The following is a 24131-nucleotide window of genomic DNA, read 5'->3' as shown; positions in this document are numbered from 1 at the left end:
TGGTAAGGCCAAATGTAGGCTGTGATGCCAATCTTCAGAAGTGATGGTTTGTAAATGGGATGGTTATGAATGTGAAATGTTCATGTGAGGAAATTAAATGCCCAAAGCTCTCCAATCAGTGGGTTTATTTGGTACAGTCAATAGTTTTAACTGGTCTGTGATCAGTTATACAATTTTAATTCAAATGTATTAACATTACAGTTAAAGCAGAAAAGCGGATCCTAGACCTGTCCCAACAAGCAGCAAGTGGTCACATGAGTCAATACGCTTTTTCCACTGGTCAAGATCCATTCTGTGCCTTTATTTCCGGAAGTGCATCTTCAGATTGTCAGATCCAAGGTTCGTAAATATAATTTCCATAATATTGTACAAACTAGACTTGTGTTTATAGATTTTCTTATTTGTCCATTAGGTAATTCGAAAGCTAGGTCACTAACGTTAGCTACAGTACATTAGCTAGCTAGTTGGGTGTTGCTGCTGTCACATTTGGGTGGGTATTCATTAGTCGTATTCCGTTGCAAAACGTCTTTGCAAACGGAACCGTTTACTCCAAACGTGGAACGTTTGCAACGAAAACGAGAGTTTCTATGGGACATTTTCAGTAAAGACTGTCCTCGTCTCGTTCTGTTTGATTCCTAGAGTAAACCAACGGAATCCGACTAACCCCATCCGACTAGCTATCTAGTAACATTATACGAACAATGTAGTGTGGAAGAGGTTTTACAATACGTCTTCTAGCAATATGCCCACCCGTCTAGCCTACATAGTGAGAAGCTTAGCCAAGCAGTTGTGCTAGCTGCTAGGCTATCAGTGTGTACACGTCAAGGCAAGACCGTCATTGATTGTTGTCATCAAGCCACAGCCAACAAGTAAGATACGTTTACTATCATATCACCAGTCTTTTATTTGTAGATAATCAGGCCAATTTATATGCAATTATGTATGTTTGAATATTGTTAATTGATGTCCCTTTCCCCTTGCTTCATCTATCAGACATCCAGCTTTTACCATCCAAGCCACAGAATGACTCATTGGTTCCACCGAAACCCATTGAAAGCAACTGCACCTGTTTCCTTCAACTTCTATGGAGTTGCTGGTAGCCCATCAGCAAATAAGATATGCAAGTATGTACATGTGTACACTTTGCAATTGATATCCATTCTATGACAATTGACCCTTCGCTATGCCCTGCCCCCCTCGGTTACTCTTACAACATTTTCCCCAGGAAGCCCAATAGAGCTTGCCAGCTTCCAGGAAATTAGTTGCCTCAGGTTCGTTCAGCCTATCCTAAGGTGGACTCGGGTTTTGGGATAAATGCAGAAAATAAGTGAGGTTAACACGGGCTTAGGAGATCTTATACGTTTTGTCCTATGAGATAATATCAATCAGTTAACCTGGCCTTTATGAATTATGAAGCCTTTATGTGCTTTTTTTTTTATTACTTAAATTCTTAGCTGATTTAGATTATCTCATGGAACATCACGTATAAGATCTCCTAAGCCTGTGTTTAGCACAGACCTTATTTTCTGCGTTTATCCAAAAGTCCCTAAAAAAATGGCATTAATTTCCAAATAGGCTTTGTCCAACGAGCCATGGCGGAGATTAGTGCCCACAAAAAGATGCCATTACTATTTCTCTCTATTCCTGAGTCAACCGCTGGCGAAATCCCCTGACAATGATCTCAAACTGTATTTCTAATACACAATGAAATTGAACTCGGACTACCCCTTACTAATCAGGAAACATTTGGGTATGTTGTGTTGGACTGGTATTACAAGTGGTTCACGGAACCTGGTAAAATTGTTTGTTTTATACAACAGGTGGGTCTAATCCTCAATGCTGATTTGGTTAAAAACGCATTCCAGCAGGTGTCTATTCCACAAGTTACCACCGGCTAATTTTTTTACTTTAAATTGCCTATTTACTCTGTTCCATTTGACACTGCAATCCACTCTCTCATCAGCCCAGCCAGGCAATTTATAAACTTGATCTCCACTATAAAAAGCCTCTAGACATTATCTTACATTTATTTTAGACTAACATTTAGTTTTCAACAGCGGAGGTTTGTACAAACCTCCGCTGAAAGAAACATACAGGAACTCAAATCCTTCTGTTCACCTGATTTAGAATTCCTCACAATCAAATGTAGACCGCATTATCTACCAAGAGAATTCTCTTCGATTATAATCACAGCCGTATATATCCCCCCCCAAGCAGACACATCGATGGCTCTGAACGAACTTTATTTAACTCTCTGCAAACTGGAAACGATTTATCCGGAGGCTGCATTCATTGTAGCTGGGGATTTTAACAAGGCTAATCTGAAAACAAGACTCCCTCAATTTTATCAGCATATCGATTGCGCAACCAGGGGTGGAAAGACCTTGGATCATTGTTACTCTAACTTCCGCGACGCATATAAGGCCCTGCCCCGCCCCCCTTTCGGAAAAGCTGACCACGACTCCATTTTGTTGATCCCTGCCTACAGACAGAAACTAAAACAAGAGGCTCCCACGCTGAGGTCTGTCCAACGCTGGTCCGACCAAGCTGACTCCACACTCCAAGACTGCTTCCATCACGTGGACTGGGACATGTTTCGTATTGCGTCAGATAACAATATTGACGAATACGCTGATTCGGTGTGCGAGTTCATTAGAACGTGCGTTGAAGATGTCGTTCCCATAGCAACGATTAAAACATTCCCTAATCAGAAACCGTGGATTGATGGCAGCATTCGTGTGGAACTGAAGGCGCGAACCACTGCTTTTAATCAGGGCAAGGTGTCTGGTAACATGACCGAATACAAACAGTGCAGCTATTCCCTCCGCAAGACTATCAAACAAGCTAAGCGGCAGTACAGAGACAAAGTAGAATCTCAATTCAACGGCTCAGACACAAGAGGCATGTGGCAGGGTCTACAGTCAATCACGGACTACAGGAAGAAATCCAGCCCAGTCATGGACCAGGATGTCTTGCTCCCAGGCAGACTAAATAACTTTTTTGCCCGCTTTGAGGACAATACAGTGGCACTGACACGGCCTGCAACGAAAACATGCGGTCTCTCCTTCACTGCAGCCGAGCTGAGTAAAACATTTAAACGTGTTAACCCTCGCAAGGCTGCAGGCCCAGACGGCATCCCCAGCCGCGCCCTCAGAGCATGCGCAGACCAGCTGGCCGGTGTGTTTACGGACATATTCAATCAATCCCTATACCAGTCTGCTGTTCCCACATGCTTCAAGAGGGCCACCATTGTTCCTGTTCCCAAGAAAGCTAAGGTAACTGAGCTAAACGACTACCGCCCCGTAGCACTCACATCCGTCATCATGAAGTGCTTTGAGAGACTAGTCAAGGACCATATCACCTCCACCCTACCTGACACCCTAGACCCACTCCAATTTGCTTACCGCCCAAATAGGTCCACAGACGATGCAATCTCAACCACACTGCACACTGCCCTAACCCATCTGGACAAGAGGAATACCTATGTGAGAATGCTGTTCATCTACTACAGCTCGGCATTCAACACCATAGTACCCTCCAAGCTCGTCACCCCGCCCTGTGCAACTGGGTACTGGACTTCCTGACGGGCCGCCCCCAGGTGGTGAGGGTAGGCAACAACATCTCCTCCCCGCTGATCCTCAACACTGGGGCCCCACAAGGGTGCGTTCTGAGCCCTCTCCTGTACTCCCTGTTCACCCACGACTGCGTGGCCACGCACGCCTCCAACTCAATCATCAAGTTTGCGGACGACACAACAGTGGTAGGCTTGATTACCAACAATGACGAGACGGCCTACAGGGAGGAGGTGAGGGCCCTCGGAGTGAGGTGTCAGGAAAATAACCTCACACTCAACATCAACAAAACTAAGGAGATGATTGTGAACTTCAGGAAACAGCAGAGGGAACACCCCCCTATCCACATCGATGGAACAGTAGTGGAGAGGGTAGCAAGTTTTAAGTTCCTCGGCATACACATCACCTAAACTGAATTGGTCCACTCACACAGACAGCATCGTGAAGAAGGCGCAGCAGCGCCTCTTCAACCTCAGGAGGCTGAAGAAATTCGGCTTGTCACCAAAAGCACTCACAAACTTCTACAGATGCACAATCGAGAGCATCCTGTCGGGCTGTATCACCGCCTGGTACGGCAACTGCTCCGCCCACAACCGTAAGGCTCTCCAGAGGGTAGTGAGGTCTGCACAACGCATCACCGGGGGCAAACTACCTGCCCTCCAGGACACCTACACCACCCGATGTTACAGGAAGGCCATAAAAATCATCAAGGACATCAACCACCCGAGCCACTGCCTGTTCACCCCGCTATCATCCAGAAGGCGAGGTCAGTACAGGTGCATCAAAGCTGGGACCGAGAGACTGAAAAACAGCTTCTATCTCAAGGCCATCAGACTGTTAAACAGCCACCACTAACATTGAGTGGCTGCTGCCAACACACTGACAATGACACTGACTCAACTCCAGCCACTTTAATAATGGGAATTGATAGGAAATGATGTAAATATATCACTAGTCACTTTAAACAATGCTACCTTATATAATGTTACTTACCCTACATTATTCATCTCATATGCATACGTATATACTGTACTCTATATCATCGACTGCATCCTTATGTAATACATGTATCACTAGCCACTGTAACTATGCCACTTTGTTTACATACTCATCTCATATGTATATACTGTACTCGATATCATCTACTGTATCTTGCCTATGCTGCTCTGTACCATCACTCATTCATATATCCTTATGTAGATATTCTTTATCCCCTTACACTGTGTATAAGACAGTCGTTTTGGAATTGTTAGTTAGATTACTTGTTGGTTATTACTGCATTGTCGGAACTAGAAGCACAAGCATTTCGCTACACTCGCATTAACATCTGCTAACCATGTGTATGTGACAAATACAATTTGATTTGATTTGACCTTGCTGTCTGTGTCTCCGACATTTACACGTTTCAATATTCAAATTCGATCTCCAGCTGTCCCGTAAGTAATGAACGTGTCGGGAGGAGACAGACCGACAGACAGGTAGGCAGCGTTAGTCAGCCAGTCGAAACCATGAATCATCATAATTTTATGGGTACATACAAAGAACTATCAATAGAAAACAGGTAAAACGAAACAAAGTGCAGGTAGTTTAAAGTCTTTCCAGCTTTAGTTTGATTGTGTTAGCTGTGTTGTAGGCTAGCTCTCGGTAAATACCCATTAAATTGCTGGGAGATTACACATGGGGTGTGCGACTTTCTTTATTTTGATACTTTATAGTTTATTTGCCGTTAGTCACCACCTCCACACAAACAATTTTCTGGGTGTGTGCCAGCTCATGTTTTGTTTTTTTTGTAGGCTAGCTCTCGAACAAAAGTGTCCGGACGAGAGAGCACATTTTATATGCCGGGAAAATCGTGCATCATTAGCTCATTGTTATGGATGTATCCAAATAAATGTCACTTGGAAACTGCTCATGCAAATGCAGCTACTTTGTTGTTGTTCTGGCTGCACTGTTTGATGTGACTAAGTTAGCCATAGTTGGCTAGCTAGCAAGCAAGGGATAGGAACGTTAGCAGCCAGTATGGCAATGGATAATTTCGAATGAACAACTGGGTCACGTCCATTGATACAGAACAAAAACACTGAACGACTGGGTCACGTCTCTGGAATCGATTGAACAAACTACCAGCCGGCTTGGGTAGCATCCCTAGATTTGTGTCGGGACTACAGTACCAGTTAAAAGTTTGGACACACCTACTCATTCAAGGTTGTTTTTTAAATGTGTACTATTTTCTGTATTGTAGAATAATAGTGAAGACATCAAAACTATGAAATAACACATGGAATCATGTAGTAACCAAAAAACTGTTTTAAACAAATCAAAATATATTTTATATTTGAGATTCTTCAAATATCCACACTTTGCCTTGATGACATCTTTGCACACTCTTGGCATTCTCTCAACCAGCTTCATGAGGTAGTGACCTGGAATGCATGTCAATTAACATGTGTGCCTTGTTGTCTGTCCTTCTTAATGCGTTTGAGCCAATCAGTTGTGTTGTGATAAGGTAGGGGTGGTATACAGACGATGCCCCTTTTCTACAATGTAGAAAATAGTAAAAATAAACAAAAACCCTTGACTGAGTAGGTGTACAAACTTTTGACTGGTACTGTATATCTTGTGGAAGGATTAAATAGTATGAATACATTCATAAAAATAACGTTTTTAATAGAAAATATATCAATCATTATTATTTTGAATAAAAGTGATAATGCCCTCGAAGCCGGTGTTTGGAGGATATATTGGCACGGTTTGTCGGCCCTCAACTTCGCCTCGAGCCTGACAACACCCGTGCCAATATATCCTCCAAGCAATGGCTTCTCTGGCATTATCACTTAAGTGGAGCTAGTAGAGGTCGACCAATTATGATTTTTCAGTACCGATTATTGGAGGACCAAAAAAAGCAGATTTTGTTTTTATTTATTTTAAATGTATTTTTTTATTTTCTTTTCTTTATATATATATAATAATGGAAACTATCATTTCGAAAACAAAATGTTTATTCTTTCATTAAAATATGGAACCATTCCATATTTTATCTAACGGATGGCATCCATAAGTCTAAATATTGCTCTTAATTTGCACAACCTTCAATGTAATGTCATAATTAATTACGTTCTTTGTTTGAAAGAAATGGTCTTCACACAGTTCGCAACGAGCCAGGTGGCACAAACTGCTGCATATACCCTGACTCTGCTTGCACAGAACGAAAGAGAAGTGACACAATTTCCCTAGTTAAAATAAATTCATGTTAGCAGGCAATATTAACTAAATATGCAGGTTTTAAAAAATATACTTGTGTATTGATTTTAAGAAACGCATTGATGTTCATGGTTAGGTACTAGAGGTTGACAGATTTAATCGGAATGGCCGATTTAATTAGGGCCGATTTCAAGTTTTCATAACAATCGGAAATCAGTAATTTTGGATGCCGATTTCAAAAAATATTTGTTATTTATTTATTATTATTTTTTACACCTTTTTATTTCATCTTTATTTAACTAGGCAAGTCAGTTAAGAACACATTCTTATTTTCAATGACGGCCTAGGAACGGTGGGTTAACTGCCTTGTTCAGGGGCAGAACGACAGATTTTTACCTTGTCAGCTCAGGGATTCAATCTTGCAACCTTACGGTTAACTAGTCTAGTTAACTAGTAATGCTCTAACCACCTGCCTCACGAGGAGCCCGCCTGTTAAGCGAATGCAGTAAGAAGCCAAGGTAAGTTGCTAGCTAACATTAAACTTAATTAATCATAATCACTAGTTATTACGACACATGGTTGATGATATTACTAGTTTATCTAGCGTGTCCTGCGTTGAATATAATCGATGCAGTGCGCATTCGCGAAAAAGGACTCGTTGCTCCAACGTGTACCTAACCATAAACAACAATGCCTTTCTTAAAATCAACACATAAAAGTATATTTTTAAACCTGCATATTTAGATAAAAGAAATCCAGGTTAGCAGGCAATATTAACCAGGTGAAATTGTGTCACTTCTATTGCGTTCATTGCACACAGAGTCAGGGTATATGCAACAGTTTGGGCAGCCTGGCTCATTGCAAACTAATTTGCCAGAATTTTATGTCATTATAACATAACATTGAAGGTTGTGCAATGTAACAGGAATATTTAGACTGATGGATGCCACCTGTTAGATAAATACGGAACGGTTCCGTATTTCACTGAAAGAATAAACGTCTTGTTTTCGAGATGATAGTTTCTGGATTCGACCATATTAATGACCTAAGGCTCGCATTTCTGTGTGTTTTTATGTTATAATTAAGTCTATGATTTGGTAGAGCAGTCTGACTGAGCGAGGGTAGGCACCAGCAGGCTCGTAAGCATTCATTCAAACAGAACTTTCGGTGCATTTTTCCAGCAGCACTGCTGTTTAACTTCAAGCCTATCAACTCCTGAGATTAGGCTGGTGTAACGATGTGATGTGAAATGGCTAGCTAGTTAGCAGGGTGCGCACTAATAGCGTTTCAAACATCACTGGCTCTGAGACTTGGAGTAGTTGTTCCCCTTGCTCTGCATGGTTAACACTGCTTCGAGGGTGGCTGTTGTCGTTGTGTTCCTGGTTCAAGCCCAGGTCGGAGCGAGGAGAGGTACGGAAGCTATACTGTTACATTGGCAATACTAAAGTGCCTATAAGAACATCCAATAGTCAAAGGTATATAAAATACAAATGGTATAGAGATAAATAGTCCTATTATTCCTATAACTACAACCTAAAACTTCTTACCTGGGAATATTTAAGACTCATGTTAAAAGGAACCACCAGCTTTCATATGTTATGTTCTGAGCAAGGAACTTAATCTTTAGCTTTCTTACATGGCACATATTGCACTTTTACTTTCTTCTCCAACACTTTTTTTGCATTATTTAAACCAAATTGAACGTTTCATTTTATTTGAGGCTAAATTGATTTTATTTATGTATTTTATTAAGTTAAAATAAGTGGTCATTCAGTATTGTTGTAATTGTCATTATTACAAATACACGCCAAAAAATCGTCCGATTAATCGGCAGCGGGTTTTTTTGTCCTCCAATAATCGGTATCGGTGTTGAAAAATCATAATCGGTCGACCTCTATTAGGTACACATTGGTGCAACTTGCACTTGTTAAATCATTACCCGTTTGGCGAAGTAGGCTGTGATTCAATGATAAATTAACAGGCACCGCATCGATTATTTGCAACGCAAGACAAGCTAGATAAACTAGTAATATCATAAACCATGTGTAGTTAACTAGTGATTATGTTAAGATTGATATTTTTTTTAAAGATACGTTTAATGCTTGCTAGCAACTTACCTTGGCTCCTTGCTGCACTCGTGTAATAGGTGGTCAGCCTGCCACGCCGTCTCCTCGTGGATTGCAATGTAATCGGCCATAATCGGCTTCCAAAAATGCCGATTACTGATTGTTACGAAAACTTGAAATCGGCCATGCCGATTAATCGGTCGCCTTCTAGTAGCTAGCCATTGCTCTGAATTCACTGTCAGCATACAGTCAAAGCTAGCCACTGTCATGTCTTTGACATCATTATAGTGAAGACTGTTATTTTTATCAAATCAATTTTCTGTAATTATTGTTACGTGATTAAACTAATCATGTAATTGTAATTAACTAGGAAGTCCGGGCACCAAGGAAAATCTTCAGATTACAGTTATAATTTTCCTAATATAACTTTTTAGATATTTTAATATCTGATCAATTAGTCTTCTAATTAATTAATTATTCTTTACCTCACGTTAGTCTCATTCCAAACGTCGTAAATTGTTGGTTATCTGCACGAACCCAGCCTTCACTGAATCATCCATACATCAATTTTCTTAATCATTTATTTACTAACTAACTAAATAATCACAAAAATGCATAAACAAGCAAACAAAGTAGATATGGTTACAAGGAAATGATAGGGGATGTGCCCTAGTGGGCTAAACTGATATGACGCTTGGTAGACAAAGCGGCTGAGAAGGGCGTGAAAGACAAAAGACACAGTTGATAATTATAATTGAAATGCTAATCCTTTGCACATGAACGCTCACTCATTCGGGAATAATTGCAATCAATAAATTATATATTTACACTCAGTGTGTCGTCATGATCTCTGTTGGAATCATCCTTCTTTCTGTTGGAAAGTTAATCTGAACTTCTCTCTCCCATGAATTCTTTTGGATACTTCAGAGTCCCATTCAGAAATCTTCTTATAGTATAGATGTTTTGTCGGTCTTCGCATTCAGTCAACATAAATTCTAGCTGCAGACTAGTAATTCGTATCGAAGATTTGCTCTTATTCTGTCAGGATCGATAGTCTCAGAGTTGTACCATTCCCACCAGTGTAGCCAATGTTCCACGTGGTTTGGTTAGGAATTCAAAAACCGAGGAATGCATGGTCTCTACTCAAACCTTAGCCCTCTCGGTAATCGAGGTACGCTTGGTCTGAAGTGGGCTTTTCCAGTTGGGGTTTATATTCGGAACAGCAGAAATGGGCTGACCCATGACGCCAGATCAATGTCTGTGTTCATGGGGCGGGCCAATGACTTGGAATCCAATTCCCTTTCAAATTTAACTCTTTCATTAAACAGTTTAAAATCGCATTACATCATTTCGCAAATAGTTTAATCTTTACTCATTCATTTTATACAATAATTAGATGCAAATCTCATAACGGAGACTCTTGTATAAACAGAGTTATGGTATTGTGGCTGTATTGTCTATCATTAGACAAAATGTACCGGTTGTAGCTGGATTCTCCACCGACTGTTTACACATTCTCCAAAACATGGATTTTGTTCAGTTCTCAAGTTCTGTGAGGTAGAAGAAGTTCCTTTGTTCTACTGTGAACCCTCGCTCTATACTGCATGGCCGGGAGGGAAGAGGGTCTCCTCCAGGAATTTACGACCTGAGATAACAGAGCCTGGGTGTAGGGGGAAGAGAGAGGTGGTGAGAGAGAGGGGGATGGTACTCGCTATACCCAAAGAAAGCCACGTCATGACACCACTTTTGGAGCTAACTAGTGCTCTCAAATTGTATTATGATGTCGACAACATGGGAGTTGTATTCATAACATTTAACTTAGCTAGCTAACATACATTTTGAGAAAACAAGTTATATTAAGTGGCTATCTAGCTAGCATTAGCAATGTTTGGCAGTCAATGAGACAGCTAGCTAACCAGCTGAGGTGGCAATCAATGTAGCAAGTATAATTTTGGATTTAAAAAAAAACTCCAACCACAGGCTCTGCATTTCAGGAATCAGAGTAGCAAGTACTCCTGGTGCACTGTTCAACTATTTAGCCATTTAAACATTTATTTTTAAAGAAAACTCTCCGGTTTTGCCATACCCCTCACTGGCTTTCATGCGATTTAAACATGAGCGCATCCAAGGTGTCTGACTCGACAACAGTTGCTATCCATTGGAGCACTGCGATTGGTTGCCCAAAATTCTGCTGCGGGGCTTAGCGAAGGGTCAGTTGAGAACACATAATTGCTTGACCGTTTATATATTTCTCTCCTCAATAGTGACTTGAGGACATCGAGGGCCAGACTCTTGGAGATGTTCACAGATACCACCTGTGATCCCGAGATCATGAAAAATGCCACAGATACTTATTTCTCACTCTTACAAGGTGAACTTGTGCTGTTTGTTTATGCCTTTTCTCCTCTGTCTTTAGCAGTGCTCACTGTTTTTATAGTGTTATATAGTGTCTCTACACGCTGCTCATCATGCATCACTATTCCTTTTTTTTCTATTAATAATCTGTTTCTGGTCTTTTGATTGCTTGACATGACATAGGATTCATTGCATCTCTGGATGGCACCAAACAAGAGAACAAGCTTCGGTTCATGCAGAACTTCAAGTGGACTGACACTTTGCAAGGAAACACCCCAAGGTAAAGCCTTCTAGCCCATAGGTGGTTTCACAGATGTGGTTAGTTACCCCCATCAGCCCCACAGTCAGAGCTCTACACATACAACATACAGTAAATGTCAGTCAAGGTGTTAGTTACAGTACAATAGTTCGTTATCAATAAAACGCCACAATACGGTGCAGAGTGTTCAATTTGCCTGCTGCAGGGAAAGGAGACTCCCAGCTCTGCTAAAAACATTGACAACTGCGTGTCATTTAAGGGATTGTTTAATAAATGTTCACTATTTTGTTGTAATATCACCTCTTGAAGAGCATAGTCAGAACTACACATTTCCGATTATTCCATGCAAAACAACTGTGCAAATTTTGCTCTGTCATCAGAGTTATACAACAAGTAACCGCATGCTTTTCATGGTCAGTAAACATGAAATGATCAAGTAATTTCAGATACATCAGTGTAGCCTCACGATATACAGTACCAGTCAAAATTACGGCCTTTGTTAGGAATAAATGGACTTTACACAGTTCGCAATGAGCCAGGCAGCCCAAACTGCTGCATATACCCTGACTGCTTGCACGGAACTCAAGAGAAGTAACAATTTCCCTAGTTAAAAGAAATTCATGTTAGCAGGCAATATTAACTAAATATGCAGGTTTAAAAATATATACTTGTGTATTGTTTTTAAAGAAAGGTATTGATGTTTATAGTTAGGTACATTGGTGCAACGACGGTGCTTTTTTCCGCAAATGTGCTTGTTAAATCATCACCCATTTGTCGAAGTAGGCTGTGATTCAATGAGAAATTAACAGGCACCGCATCGATTATATGCTATGCAGGATATGCTAGATAAACTAGTAATATCATCAACCATGTACATTATGATAAGATAAGTTTAATGCTTAGCTAGCAACTTACCTTGGCTTCTTGCTGCCCTCGTGTAACAGGTAGTCAGCCTGCCACGCAGGCTCCTCGTGGAGTGCAATGTAAGGCAGGTGGTTAGAGCGTTGGACATTTAACCGGAAGGTTGCAAAAACGAATCCCCGAGCTGACAAGGTAAAAATCTGTCGTTCTGCCCCTGAACAAGGCAGTTAACCCACCATTCCTAGGCCGTCATTGAAAATAACAATGTGTTCTTAACTGACTTGCCTAGTTAAATAAAGGTGTAAAAAAAAATGTCAGAGCAAAAACCAAGCGATGAGGTTGAAGAATTGTCTGTAGAGCTCCGAGACAGGATTGTGTCGAGACACAGATCTGGGGAAGAGTACCAACAAATGTAGCATGGTGGTGGCATCATGCTGTGTGGATGTTTTTCAGCGGCAGGAACTGGGAGACTAGTCAGGATCGAGGGAAAGCTGAACAAGAGATCCTTGATGAAAACCTGCTCCAGAGTGCTCAGGACCTCAGACTGGGGCATAGGTTCACCTTCCAACAGGACAACGACTCTAAGCACACAGCCAAGATAACGCAGGGTTTCTGATTGACCTTGAGTGGCCCAGCCAGAGCCTTGATTTGAACCTGATCTAACATCTATGGAGAGACCTGAAAATAGCTGTGCAGCGACCTTCCCCATCCAACCTGACAGAGCTTGAGAGGATCTGCAGAGAAAAGTGGGAGAAACTCCCCAAATACAGGTGTGTCAAGCTTGTAGCGTCATACCCAAGAAGACTCGGCTTTAATCGCTGCCGAAGGTTCTTCAACAAAGTAGTAAAGGGTCTGAGTACTTATGTAAATGTGATATTTAACTTTTTTATTTGTATTACAATAGCAAAAATGTCTAAACCTGTTTTTGCTTTGTCATTATGAGGTATTGTGTGTAGATTGGGGGGGAATTATTTAGCATTTTTTTAGAATAAGACTAACGTAACAAAGTGGAAAAAGTCAAGGGGTCTGAATACTTTCCGAATGCAATGGATAGGCTATCCTCACAAATCAAAGTTTACAAGATCAATTAATGTTTACTGAACATGAAAAGCAGGCAGTTGCATGCTCTGATAGAGCTAAATGTAGAATAATTGTAAATGTGTAGTTCTGACAATGCTGGGGTTCTCCTTGCCACCCAGCAACTAAGTCAAATGCTCTGCACTGTATTGTGACGTTTACTTGAGAACTACCTATAGCCTTGTCTTGGTTCTTTTGTATTTCCAGCTGACATTTTATAAATGTGTTATTACTTCATTACTCAGGCTCAATATTTTATTTAGTTCTCTCACCTCAAACAGATGTTTCCGTCCATTATTGAAATACACGGTCTCTCTCCAATACTATTATTGTTATTAACATCCTGTCCCTTTAGTGCCCAACAAGATGCTATTTTTGAACTGGTCTCCATGGCCTTCAATGTTGCAATTTGGCACGCCAAGTTTGCCTCAAGACTTGCAGGAAAGGAAAAGTATGTTTATTTTCTGCTTTACTAATTTATTCTCATACAATATATCTCATTATGCAAGAAAGGTAATTTATGACCTTGATGTCATTTCACACTTGTTCCATTGACATATCAATATTGTAAAGGGAACATATTAACATTCTAATTTTCACCCCTTTTCAGTGTAACTGAGGTAGAAGCAAAAGATGTCCACAGGAGCCTGAAATTTGCTGCTGGGATTTTCAAGCACCTCAAGGTGATTAGCTTATTTTGTCTCTGTATAATGACAATAATTATATTCATATGTTTTATTTTAAATGCTTTTCAAGACACCTTTGCATAGTGAGATAATCAGCAAGTAAAAAATAAAAAACACTGATAAACCCATCAACTATGGTTCCCATATTGCCCACTTTACATTAACCTCAACACATGGTGAACAATGTGAATACATTACAGTATCATCAACCTGAACACAAGTTGCTGGTTGTTGGTGCATGGTTGTGTCTGGCAGCAGACCCGTCCTCCTCTCTGGTCTCTCTCCTGTAGGAGGTCTACATCCCCCACCTCATCACCCCAGCGGAGAAGGGCCGGGACCTAGACCCCAGAGTCATGGACACCTACATGGTCCAGTGCAAAGCAGAGGCACAGGAAGGTAGCTACACTGGACTCAGTCCACTTCTCTGCATAATTATTAGGGTCAGGAGCTGACAACGTGTCTTTGCAGGGAAAACACTGGAGTCTTATGACAATCTCATGGCAGTGTGGCTGTGGGATTACACTGAGTGAGAACAGGACTTACGATATCATAATGCTGTAAAATTATATCAGCAGTTGTTAACTTAATTTTTGATGTTTGCAGTGACGATTGCCAGAGCGATTGAACTCAAGCATAACGCCACTCTCATTGCAACCTTGGCCTTCGAGACCGCAAACTTCTACCAGAAAGCTGGTAAGTATTTAGGGGTTTCCTGTCACATCCTGACTTTGTTTCATTTTTTGTAATGATCTTATATAGGAATGTCTTGATCTAACCACTGTTTGTCCTGCTGATCACTCAAAATAATGTTATCCTCTCGGTCTTCACAGACCACACACTGAACACCCTGGAACCAGAGTGCAGCAGTAAGTGGAGGAATTACCTCCAGCTGAAACAGCACTTCTACATGGCCTATGTATGTCCTTGAGCAGTCTAGACAGTTGAGTTTGTTTGTTTTGATTGTTCTGTAAATGCTAAGATACTAATTCTAATGATGCTATTATTTGTCACTTCCAGGCATATTGCTACCATGGACAAACTCTGCTCGCGATTGACAAGTGTGGCGAATCAATAAAATCTCTCCAAGAAGCAGAAAAGTGTTGGTATTTCTGTGCTAGATTGTGTTTTGCATTTTTGAAGCACTACACAGATGTCTCTTCATCTTAACAATTGTAAACACTTATACCGCATGCTTGCTGTGTTTAGGCTACTCCAGAGCCGAGGCTCTGTGCAAAGAGTACCGTCAGACCAAAGGGCCGGGTAGCACAGCCAAGCCCTCTGAGCAGCTCTTCTTCACCACGCTGGGTGGCCTGATCAAAAATACACTGCAAAAGTGCGAGAGAGAAAATGGATTCATGTGAGTCACACACACATCCAGAATAACATTTATTTGTGTATAGTAAATAACAGTAAGTAGTTGTAGCATTTATACACAAATTTCATTGCTCCAGATACTTTCACAAGGTTCCAGCCGAGGTGCCCCAGCTAGAGCTGAAGGCTAGCTATGGCCTGGCCGAGCCAATATCCTTTGAGTTCCCAGCCGTCAGCGAGCAGTGTACCCCTGAAGTCTACACCACTTTTGACCTCACCAAGGGGGCCAAAGCTGAGAAGGTAATGCTGCTCACACATTTGGCACTGCAACAGATAATTTAGTTACTATAGCTTTGTCTTCACATATTTTGTCATGTTACTGATAATAATCATGTAAAAACACAAAGGATTTTGTTAATTTGCTTGTCTGTTTCTGGAACAAATGGTTTCACATTTTTCCCTCTGGCCATTTTGATTGCAGGCCAAACCCAAGCAGGAAGAAGAGGTTAAGCCAATGAAGGAACCAGATTTGAAGCCTCAGAAAGATAAAGGCTGCGTCATATCATAAACAGAGGGAGGGGGGAGGTGACAAGAAAAACATTGGTTTGTTTTATCTGTAGTGTTTTATGATCAGTGGTTTACAGTAGCATGACCATCTGTTGTAGTTCATTTTATACATAGTTGTTTTCTATTTTTTTATGTTCATGATCAAATATTATTGGGTCAGACTTTATATTTGAAATGTTCTCTCACTAGTCCTTTTGAGGATTTTGGATCTTTATTTTTTGCTGTCATTTAAGAAACGGACAATTTAATATAGTAAGAACTTATAACACTCCACGATGATTATCCAATCATTTGTATGTTTTCAATTTTATTTTTCAATCGCTGAGATTCTCTAATTGAATCAGTTTTTTTGCAACTGAAAGGACACTGTACACACAGGATCACATTATTCATACCCAAGGCTAGTCATTGCTGGGTATGGCCTGTATTTATGATAATAACCATTGTTTAACATTCCCCTCTTTATTGGAGACTTGAGGAATAGGCGGTGCTTGTATTGGGTCAAAATAACCTGAACAAGGCTGGCTGTTCAGTAGGAACATGGAATATCATCTGGGAAGTTCTCAGGAAAGCTCGATGTTCTGAACATTCTAAATATAAATGTCACGCATGACGACTCTGCATGAGAGAGGAGCAGGCCTGTTTTACACGAAACCTTTGAACGTTCCATAACATTGTGCCCTATGGAAGGTGATGTAGGTCTTCCTGACGCTCAGATATGTGTTGTAAAAAAAGAGAACTCTGACTAGTGGCCATGGTTGCTGGTCTAAAGGATCAACTTCCGGTGAAACTGGAGGGCGCGCAAATCTAAATATTTTTCCACCGGCACAGGTTTCATATGTTCACATATAACGATTAAATATTCACTTACTTTTTGAAAATCATCCTCTGATTTGTCATCTAAAGGGTCCCAGCTATAACATGTAGTGTCTTTTTGTTAGATAATATCCTTCTTTATATCCCAAAAAGTCAGTTTAGTTGGCGCCATCGATTTGAGTAATCCACTCGTTCAACTTGCAGAGAAAATAATCTGAAAATCTACCCCTAAACTTTGTTTCAACAAGTCAAAATATGTTTCTATTTACTCCTCAGATACCGTAAAATGTAATCAAACTATAATATTTATTTCGGAAAGAAGTATGTTCAATAGGAAACCGGTTTTAGCAGGTGTGTAATGTCGTCATGGTGCGCCCAAACACAAATTTCCAAGACGTGTCCTTCTAAAACTGATATTTCTCATTCGTTTTTAGTTACAAGCCTGAAACCTTGAACATAAACTGCTGACACCCTGTGGAAGCCATAGGAATTGCATCCAGGGAGCAAATTTTCAATATGAACTTTCTCTTGCAATCCTAAGATGGTCTCTCAAAAAAAAATCTGTTTGGTTTTTCTTTGGATTTTCTCCTACCATATCTTTTGTTATATTCTCCTACATTATTTTAACATTTCTACAGACTTCAAATGTTTTCTTTCCAATGGTACCAAGTATATGCATATCCTGGCTTCAGGGCCTGAGCTACAGGCAGTTAACTTTGGGCATGTCATTCAGACAGGAAGTGGAGAAAAAATGGGCCTATCCCTAATTAAGACTGGATTTATTAGTGATCGACAAGTGCAGGAACACTAGAGTAATGGTTAATGAAGAAAGAAATGGACTTGACAATCTGATGTCATTCAAATATGATGTCAATCATAACCCGCTTAAACCATTTCAGTGAAGGGAGTAATGTTGTACTATGGCACATTATTTTACATATGGAAAATTGTTGAAGTAGCCTACTATGTATGTAAATTAATCAAATGAATTACAAATGTTTGTTTTATCTGTAAATGACAATGATATACATATTACTGTAGTTTTTAGAGTACTGATTCGCTGTAATTGCATAAGAGTTGTTTTTGAAAATATGTTAATGACAGCTAGCATCTACAGAGGAGGTACAATAGGGGAACACGTAACCTCCAGTATGGTATACTAACTTGCCAATCAATTAAGCACATTATACACACATCAACCTCAAAGCACATTATAATGCCTTTGCACTTTAAATCTTAATAGTCACACAGAAATTAAGTACTTTTTATTATTGGAACAATTCATTTTCACATTTAAGGACCAATTAGATTTATTTTTAATTAACACATTTAAGAAAACAATTTGCTGTATCATAACAATGTTTACACAAGTCAACCTGAAGGTCATTACTCTTCATCTAATGGTGCCCTTCATGGAAAATGTTTAAAATAAAATGTCAAGAAACCTTGGGTTACTATTTTATGTCACAATCAAACGCTTATTTTCCTGATGTAAGAACAGGGTGTGTGTGTGTGTGCTGCACTCAAGTATCATTAGCCAGAGGAACAACATCACTGCATATAGCAGTTAACAATAAACCTTGAAATTCTACACAGTGGAACAAGCCCAACCCTCAGCCTTACAAGAAAACTGAAATTAGTAGCCTGTCATCCAATGACCGCAGTCTCTGACTGGTGAACACAGTAAGCATGACTAAAACGTGTTTCTGGTGTGTTGAGTAATCAGGTTTCAAACTAATGTAGGACCGAGTATCTTGCTTTTTTTCTGTTGCCTTGATTGACCATTCCAGTGCCATCAGAGTGGAGGAAATGTATGTATTCTGAGCTGAGAAAACATTTTTTGCTCTACAGGCAGCAGCACAAGGAAAGGAAAATCATTTATTCAGTGTGAAGAATGAGCGACAGTTTCAAGGAAGTAAGTGCTGTTCATATGTAGGCTAAAGGGTTTACCTGTCATAAGGTTACAGACATTTCTTTATAAATACGTCTTCAGTATCCCAATTCAGAGCTACTTTTATGATTGCTTCCTGTATGGAACATACTAATAGCCCTTTAAGACTATCCCTTGGCAAATAGATGGCGTCAGTAGAAATTGCTTATCATAAGCTAACGTAGTGCGTACACACACCATTATCAAGCACAACCACAGACCTTATGTTTTATGAATTGTTTATGCAGGACAGGTATGAGAGGATATGGGGTCATTAACAGTGTGTGTCTCTCGGGGTCCTGACGTTCAGGAGAGACAGTTCAGAGGTCTTTCACTGTCCCTGCAGAGGAGGGTCATCCATTTCGCCAGTGGTGAGACTCTGGAGGAAGATGACAGTGAGGAGGAGGATACATTACAAGAGGAGGTGTTTAGGGAGCCTGAAGACATGGTAGGGAAGTGTTCAAACAGTTAAGATTTTGATTCTTAGTATAAATTATGTTTAGTCCATGAACACAGTTGGAATGCAGCACTAATCTGTGTGTGTATTTTAGCCCAAACTCCCATGGAGAGCTTTTACTTGGTCTCTGGGCAGGAAGTCATTGCGCAGTAAGTTGCATTCCATTCATGTGTGCTCTTGAAACAATTTTTTTGAAAGCATTGTCTTACATAACATGTTTTTTCCTTCAGCTTGTGATTTTCTTGGGGAAAAACTGGCTGGTCTACTTGGTCTCAACACTGCCAAATACCAGTATGCTGTAGATGAACATCAGCGTGATAATAAGGTAAGGTACATAAAACATTACACACACATACGGCCAGGAGTCTTTCTTGATCACATAAGAGTCATGAGTTTTTCCTGACCATGTGAGTTGCCTAGGTACAACCTGGTGATAGGCACTAAGCCCCGGAGTTGTTTTCTGGTGAGGCAAAGTGGTCAGGAAAAGTTTCTGGACCGACACATAAAGCCTGCACAACATAGTCAGAAATGTAGACCACATATGCATTTGTTTCCAATCTTCGTCAAATTCTTGGTTAAACATACACTAACTTTAATAATTTAGCAGTCACACTCAAACAGAACACTTTTTCTGAACCGAATTGAAAAATGTTTAAGCTAGCGGTTTTGTTCCCTTCTAGAACACAGGCAGTAAAGACACTGAATGCTCCTATGAGAAAAGAAGGGAGGGAAGTCACCTTTCTTTGAGGATGAGCAGTGAATATGGTGCCACAAGCTCCCAAGGAGTCCCAGCTGGTTCTCAAGCCACTGAGCACAGAACGACAGGATCCCACAACATGGGTTATCAAGATGATAATGAGCACTGAAAAATAACTATGCTAATAAACAAATCAAATGTTATTTGTCATATGCGCTGAATTACCGTGAAATGCTTACTTACAACTCAACAAACAATGCAAAAAAAATGTAAGTAAAAAAAAAGCTAAATAAACTAAAGGAAAAATAGTAAAACAATAGTATGCATTGAACTTGTTGTGGTAACAAACTAAGAGAGCAAATATTTATATTGCTGTGTGTATTTGTTGGTGTTCCTCTGTGATTTCTACTGTATTGCACTTTATCTGACTATATTAATACAATTCTGAAATGTTAATTAAAAACATGCAGTATACATGTTTCATGCATGCCTTCAATTTAAATGAATTTCTGACTAAATGTGTTTTGTACATTATGCGTGCAAATATCGACAAAATATTCTGGATAGCACAGAACATCCATAATTGCTGTGTATTACTGATGACTGTACACTTTGGCTAAGGATAAAAATAATCGACGAGGATGGGATTCGAACCCACGCGTGCAGAGCACAATGGATTAGCAGTCCATCGCCTTAACCACTCGGCCACCTCGTCGTAGTGTTTCCTGTCGTAAAACAGTTAGCTTTATCAAACCACATGAACTACATAATTTTATCCGGCTGCAAATGCTACTGCATGTTTGTTTGTTTTGTATTTTTCGCAACATTTAACGTTGCATTTTAGAATGGTTCTGTTTTGACTTTCATAAATAAAATCTATTTGTTTTAGCTAGTTAGTTACATCTGTCTCAAGCATTGTGGTAGCTAATTTAAAGTCAATTCATGCTTGATCTGAAATGTGGTGGAGGCACCGTGTGGATGGTGTGACGCAATTATAGAGCCTCTGGAGGAATGCAGAGGCCAAATTGAGTCTGTACCGCAACGCTGTGCGCCTCTCAAATGTTGTAACAAGGTGGAGGGCTACGTATAGCTCTGCATTGACATGATTGGTTGACGGTAGGTGAGTGCGGGAGGTCCTGTATAAACACAAACTCAGTTCCTTGTCAACTTCCTTCACGGCTGCCCAGCGGAACGCAAGAAGTGTGAGTGCTCTGACTTCAGCAGAGGCCATATCTTTGTAAATGCTGCACAGCCAATACAGAGATCAGACAGACCATGTAAAGGCTTTTAGCCAGCAAGCAAGCGTTTCAAGTTTAACCTATCAGCGTTTGGAAAACATTTGATACGCATGCGCACTGTCTTTGAATTCAAAGCGAGTAGTAGCAGCAGCGAGTGCTTTGAAAGCTAACATGCAAATGGCTGACAGAATCATTTCGGCTGTTTCGGATTACCCTGAGTTGTATAACGTAACTTTAAACTCATACAGGGACTCACAGAGAAAGGCAAGGGCATGGAGGGCTGTAAGTCTGCAAGTGGAAATGCCTGGTAAGGTCAGCTTGCTGCTAGCAATAGCTTGCTATCTACCCAGTTAACGTTAGCTAGTTGGCTAGCTTACTAGCTAACTATCGCTACCTAGCTACTTGAACTGTTGTTGACCAAACTTTCTCTCACTTATGTAGCTACGTACCTAGCTACACCCTTAGCTAGCTAGCTACCTGCCAATTGTTATCCCTCATAAAACAACAATGTGATCCCTGCAATAAGGTAAATTAGGAATAAATACATGTTTACATAACATTCAAGAAATGTCATGTGTGTATTTTAATCATGATCAGACTATCCATAGGTCAGATTGAGATTGCTCTTTGTGTTCGATGCAGATATCCTGACCCCACTCCCCTCTTCTTTTTGTGTTACGTGTCATTTGGGGTGTTTAGTGGATGACTGTCGGAATAAATGGAAGAACCTGAGGGACACTTTTGTCAAATTCAAGCGGGCTGAGCAGCAGAGGAGAGCATCTGGGGAGCTGGACATTCACAAGAAGACCTGGATGCACAGCAGAAGCATGTCCTTCCTTACCCCCTTCATCCAGCCCAAGGGCTTGCAAGGAGACACCACAGATGACTTGGAGGAGGAGGAAAGGGAGAGGAACAGGGAAAGTGCCACAGAAGGTGTGGACGATAAATCAGCCTACATTATCCATGAGATCGAGGGGGGCCAGGCAGACGATGAGGATGCTCCCTCTCCTGACACTGTGTCGGGATCCAATGGGCCCAGCCGGAAGAGGAGGTGGCAGATGGATGGGATGGACGGACTGGAGGACATAGAGGATGAGATGTTCTTCTTTAGTTTGCTCCCGTATCTTAGGAAGCTCCCCCATAGAAAGAAGAGTGCTGTAAAATTGAAAATACACCAACTTCTACATGAAGCAGCATTCCAATAACCCACTACCCAGCCTCCGCCCTCAATTCTGTTTCCAAGGTTTTGTAAAGCACAAGCCTTAATTTTGTCCTGTTATCAACTATTGTTCTATATTCAGTTTGATACTATGCCTGTTTATGGTTATTGCAAAGTCAATTGTTAACAAATAAACACTTTCAACATTTGAGGGGCTGAATTGCTTACTTTGTCTGTGAGCAATTCTCCCACATGTTCAAAATAATAAAACAAACTCTTCACCCTGGGCTGATGCGATTGGAAACCGTTAGCAAATGTGATGCTACCAGTTGAGCAAGGTTAAACATAAGAATCATTGAAAATCCAGGAGGTGAGGGAAGAAGCGCCAACACAAGTCGTATTTGTTTTGAATGCAGAGAGGGGTACTTTTCAATACTTACCAGGTGGGGGCAGTCACTGTCAAAGAAAAAAAGTTATTTCTCCAGCCAAGGAGTGTTGTCCACCATCAGTTTCCTTTTTGGACTGAGCTTAACCTGTTATTGTTAACTAACACTGGTTTGCATGGGAAGGCACTCTGAACTGGTTATGTAACATCCCACGTGTCAGCAGCACTGTAATCTACACCATAGCAGAAAAACTATCAAGTGCTAAAGGACCTCTCTGGTTCACTTGGACACTTAAACCAATTTACGGCACTGCTTCGGTATGTACCAGCTCAATCCCAATGCCTCTCTATAGCCCCGTTTATACCTGGTGCTAACATGGGTTCTCTGTCCTGATATTGTCTACATTCTGATTATCCATCCACTGTCTGCATTGTGACCAGATTTCCTGGTCCCTTCTTTATGCAAATTATTTCACAGCTATTCTTTCAAAATATGATTTATTTAATGTAAGACAAATATTGATGTAACCAATCAATGGTGCCACCTGTCAATGAGTGTGGAATAATTTTGATTTAAATGGCTTCTCTTTCCAGATCAGTCTACACTTGTAAGATATTCAGACACAATGTGTGTCTGACTACCTCTGGAGGTGGGCAGGATGATCTGATCACAATCAGATCGCAGTGTGTCTTTTGATTGTGGCCACATTTTTAGACAGTTGTAGACAATCAGAATGTGGACTTTTCAGACAGACCATTTCACTCTCCAAAATTCTAGCAACCAGGGCCGGATTACGGATTGGCTAAGCTGGGCATGGACGCGCCCAGATAGAATTAAACACCACCCTCCTTTTGAAGTTTCCAGTCTTATTTGAACTCAATCAGCATGACAGAGTGATCGCCAGCCGTGTCCCCATCAACACTCACACCTCTGTTTACGAGAGAATCACTGACATGATGTCAGCTGGTCCTTTTGTGGCAGGGAAAAATTAAATGCAGTGGAAATGTTTTTTGGGGATTCAGCTCATTTGCATGCAGAGGGACTTTTCAATAAATTGCAATTCATCTGATCACTCTTCCTAACATTCTGGAGTATATGCATATTGCCATCATACAAACTGAGGCAGCAGACTTTGTGAAAATTAATATTTGTGTCATTCTCAAAACTTTTGGCCATGACTGTATTTGGGTTGTATGAGATTCCCTCTGAGAGCCTTCATGCCCAAACCAATGCAGTGTGATAAATGTTAATGTAGACGGGAGGAGTTTTATATGCCAGCTGAGCCTAAATGATGCTTGTTGTTGTGGTGAACATGCACCCAAATTACTGAAGTGTCCTGTTAGGGTGAAGGAGACGGAGGTGGCAAGAATAAGGGCTGTCCAGAATGTCTCCTATCCTGAGGCGTTCAGAACAGTGGAAGAAAGTAGTGAAGTTGAATAAGTAATGGTAGTCCAAGATGGCGTAGCAGTCAGACGTCTTTGTCCTGTTGTGTC

General features: G+C 40.6%; 2 protein-coding genes and 1 non-coding gene across 9 annotated transcripts; 2 read left to right on the top strand and 1 right to left on the bottom strand.

The window, feature by feature from the left end:
- The first annotated feature begins 206 nt into the window (after positions 1-206).
- On the top strand, positions 207-20329 carry LOC109866570 (BRO1 domain-containing protein BROX). 7 transcript variants are annotated; one of them, XM_020455298.2, is made up of 18 exons: positions 207-339; positions 759-869; positions 994-1124; positions 11104-11210; positions 11378-11474; positions 13747-13842; positions 14002-14074; positions 14368-14473; positions 14681-14770; positions 14908-14993; positions 15095-15176; positions 15284-15434; positions 15529-15688; positions 15870-18686; positions 19048-19149; positions 19253-19307; positions 19389-19483; positions 19839-20329. In XM_020455298.2, exons 3-14 carry the CDS (start codon positions 1024-1026, stop codon positions 15954-15956), a joined length of 1236 nt encoding a protein of 411 aa, XP_020310887.1. In that variant the 5' UTR covers positions 207-339; positions 759-869; positions 994-1023; the 3' UTR covers positions 15957-18686; positions 19048-19149; positions 19253-19307; positions 19389-19483; positions 19839-20329. The 7 variants fall into 7 exon arrangements, with proteins under 7 accessions (XP_020310887.1, XP_031656249.1, XP_031656248.1 ...); XM_031800389.1 differs by having other exon boundaries at positions 207-869; positions 15870-18454; positions 18623-18686; XM_031800388.1 differs by having other exon boundaries at positions 207-869; positions 15870-18454; positions 18623-18686; positions 18950-19149.
- A 159-nt stretch (positions 20330-20488) lies between these two features.
- trnas-gcu (transfer RNA serine (anticodon GCU)) lies at positions 20489-20570 on the bottom strand. The gene has a single exon. It is a non-coding gene; the product is annotated as a tRNA-Ser (tRNA).
- A 460-nt stretch (positions 20571-21030) lies between these two features.
- On the top strand, positions 21031-22461 carry LOC109866700 (uncharacterized). Its single transcript, XM_020455490.2, has 2 exons — positions 21031-21400; positions 21793-22461. Exons 1-2 carry the CDS (start codon positions 21265-21267, stop codon positions 22296-22298), a joined length of 642 nt encoding a protein of 213 aa, XP_020311079.1. The 5' UTR covers positions 21031-21264; the 3' UTR covers positions 22299-22461.
- The last annotated feature ends 1670 nt before the right edge of the window (positions 22462-24131 follow it).

Source organism: Oncorhynchus kisutch, linkage group LG21, assembly GCF_002021735.2.
Source record: "Oncorhynchus kisutch isolate 150728-3 linkage group LG21, Okis_V2, whole genome shotgun sequence".
Lineage (NCBI taxonomy): Eukaryota > Metazoa > Chordata > Actinopteri > Salmoniformes > Salmonidae > Oncorhynchus > Oncorhynchus kisutch.
The sequence above is the reverse complement of the archived record's forward strand: the minus strand, read 5'-3'. Positions and strand labels throughout refer to the sequence as shown.

Excerpts from the sequence above, each read along its gene's own strand:
- LOC109866570 (XM_020455299.2), top strand. The coding sequence starts at position 1,024 with ATGACTCATTGGTTCCACCGAAACCCATTGAAAGCAACTGCACCTGTT. Across the intron at positions 14,474-14,680 it reads CAAAGCAGAGGCACAGGAAG|TGACGATTGCCAGAGCGATT; the intron begins GTAGCTACACTG and ends TGATGTTTGCAG. Across the intron at positions 14,771-14,907 it reads AAACTTCTACCAGAAAGCTG|ACCACACACTGAACACCCTG; the intron begins GTAAGTATTTAG and ends CGGTCTTCACAG.
- LOC109866700 (XM_020455490.2), top strand. The coding sequence starts at position 21,265 with ATGCAAATGGCTGACAGAATCATTTCGGCTGTTTCGGATTACCCTGAG. Across the intron at positions 21,401-21,792 it reads TCTGCAAGTGGAAATGCCTG|TGGATGACTGTCGGAATAAA; the intron begins GTAAGGTCAGCT and ends TGGGGTGTTTAG.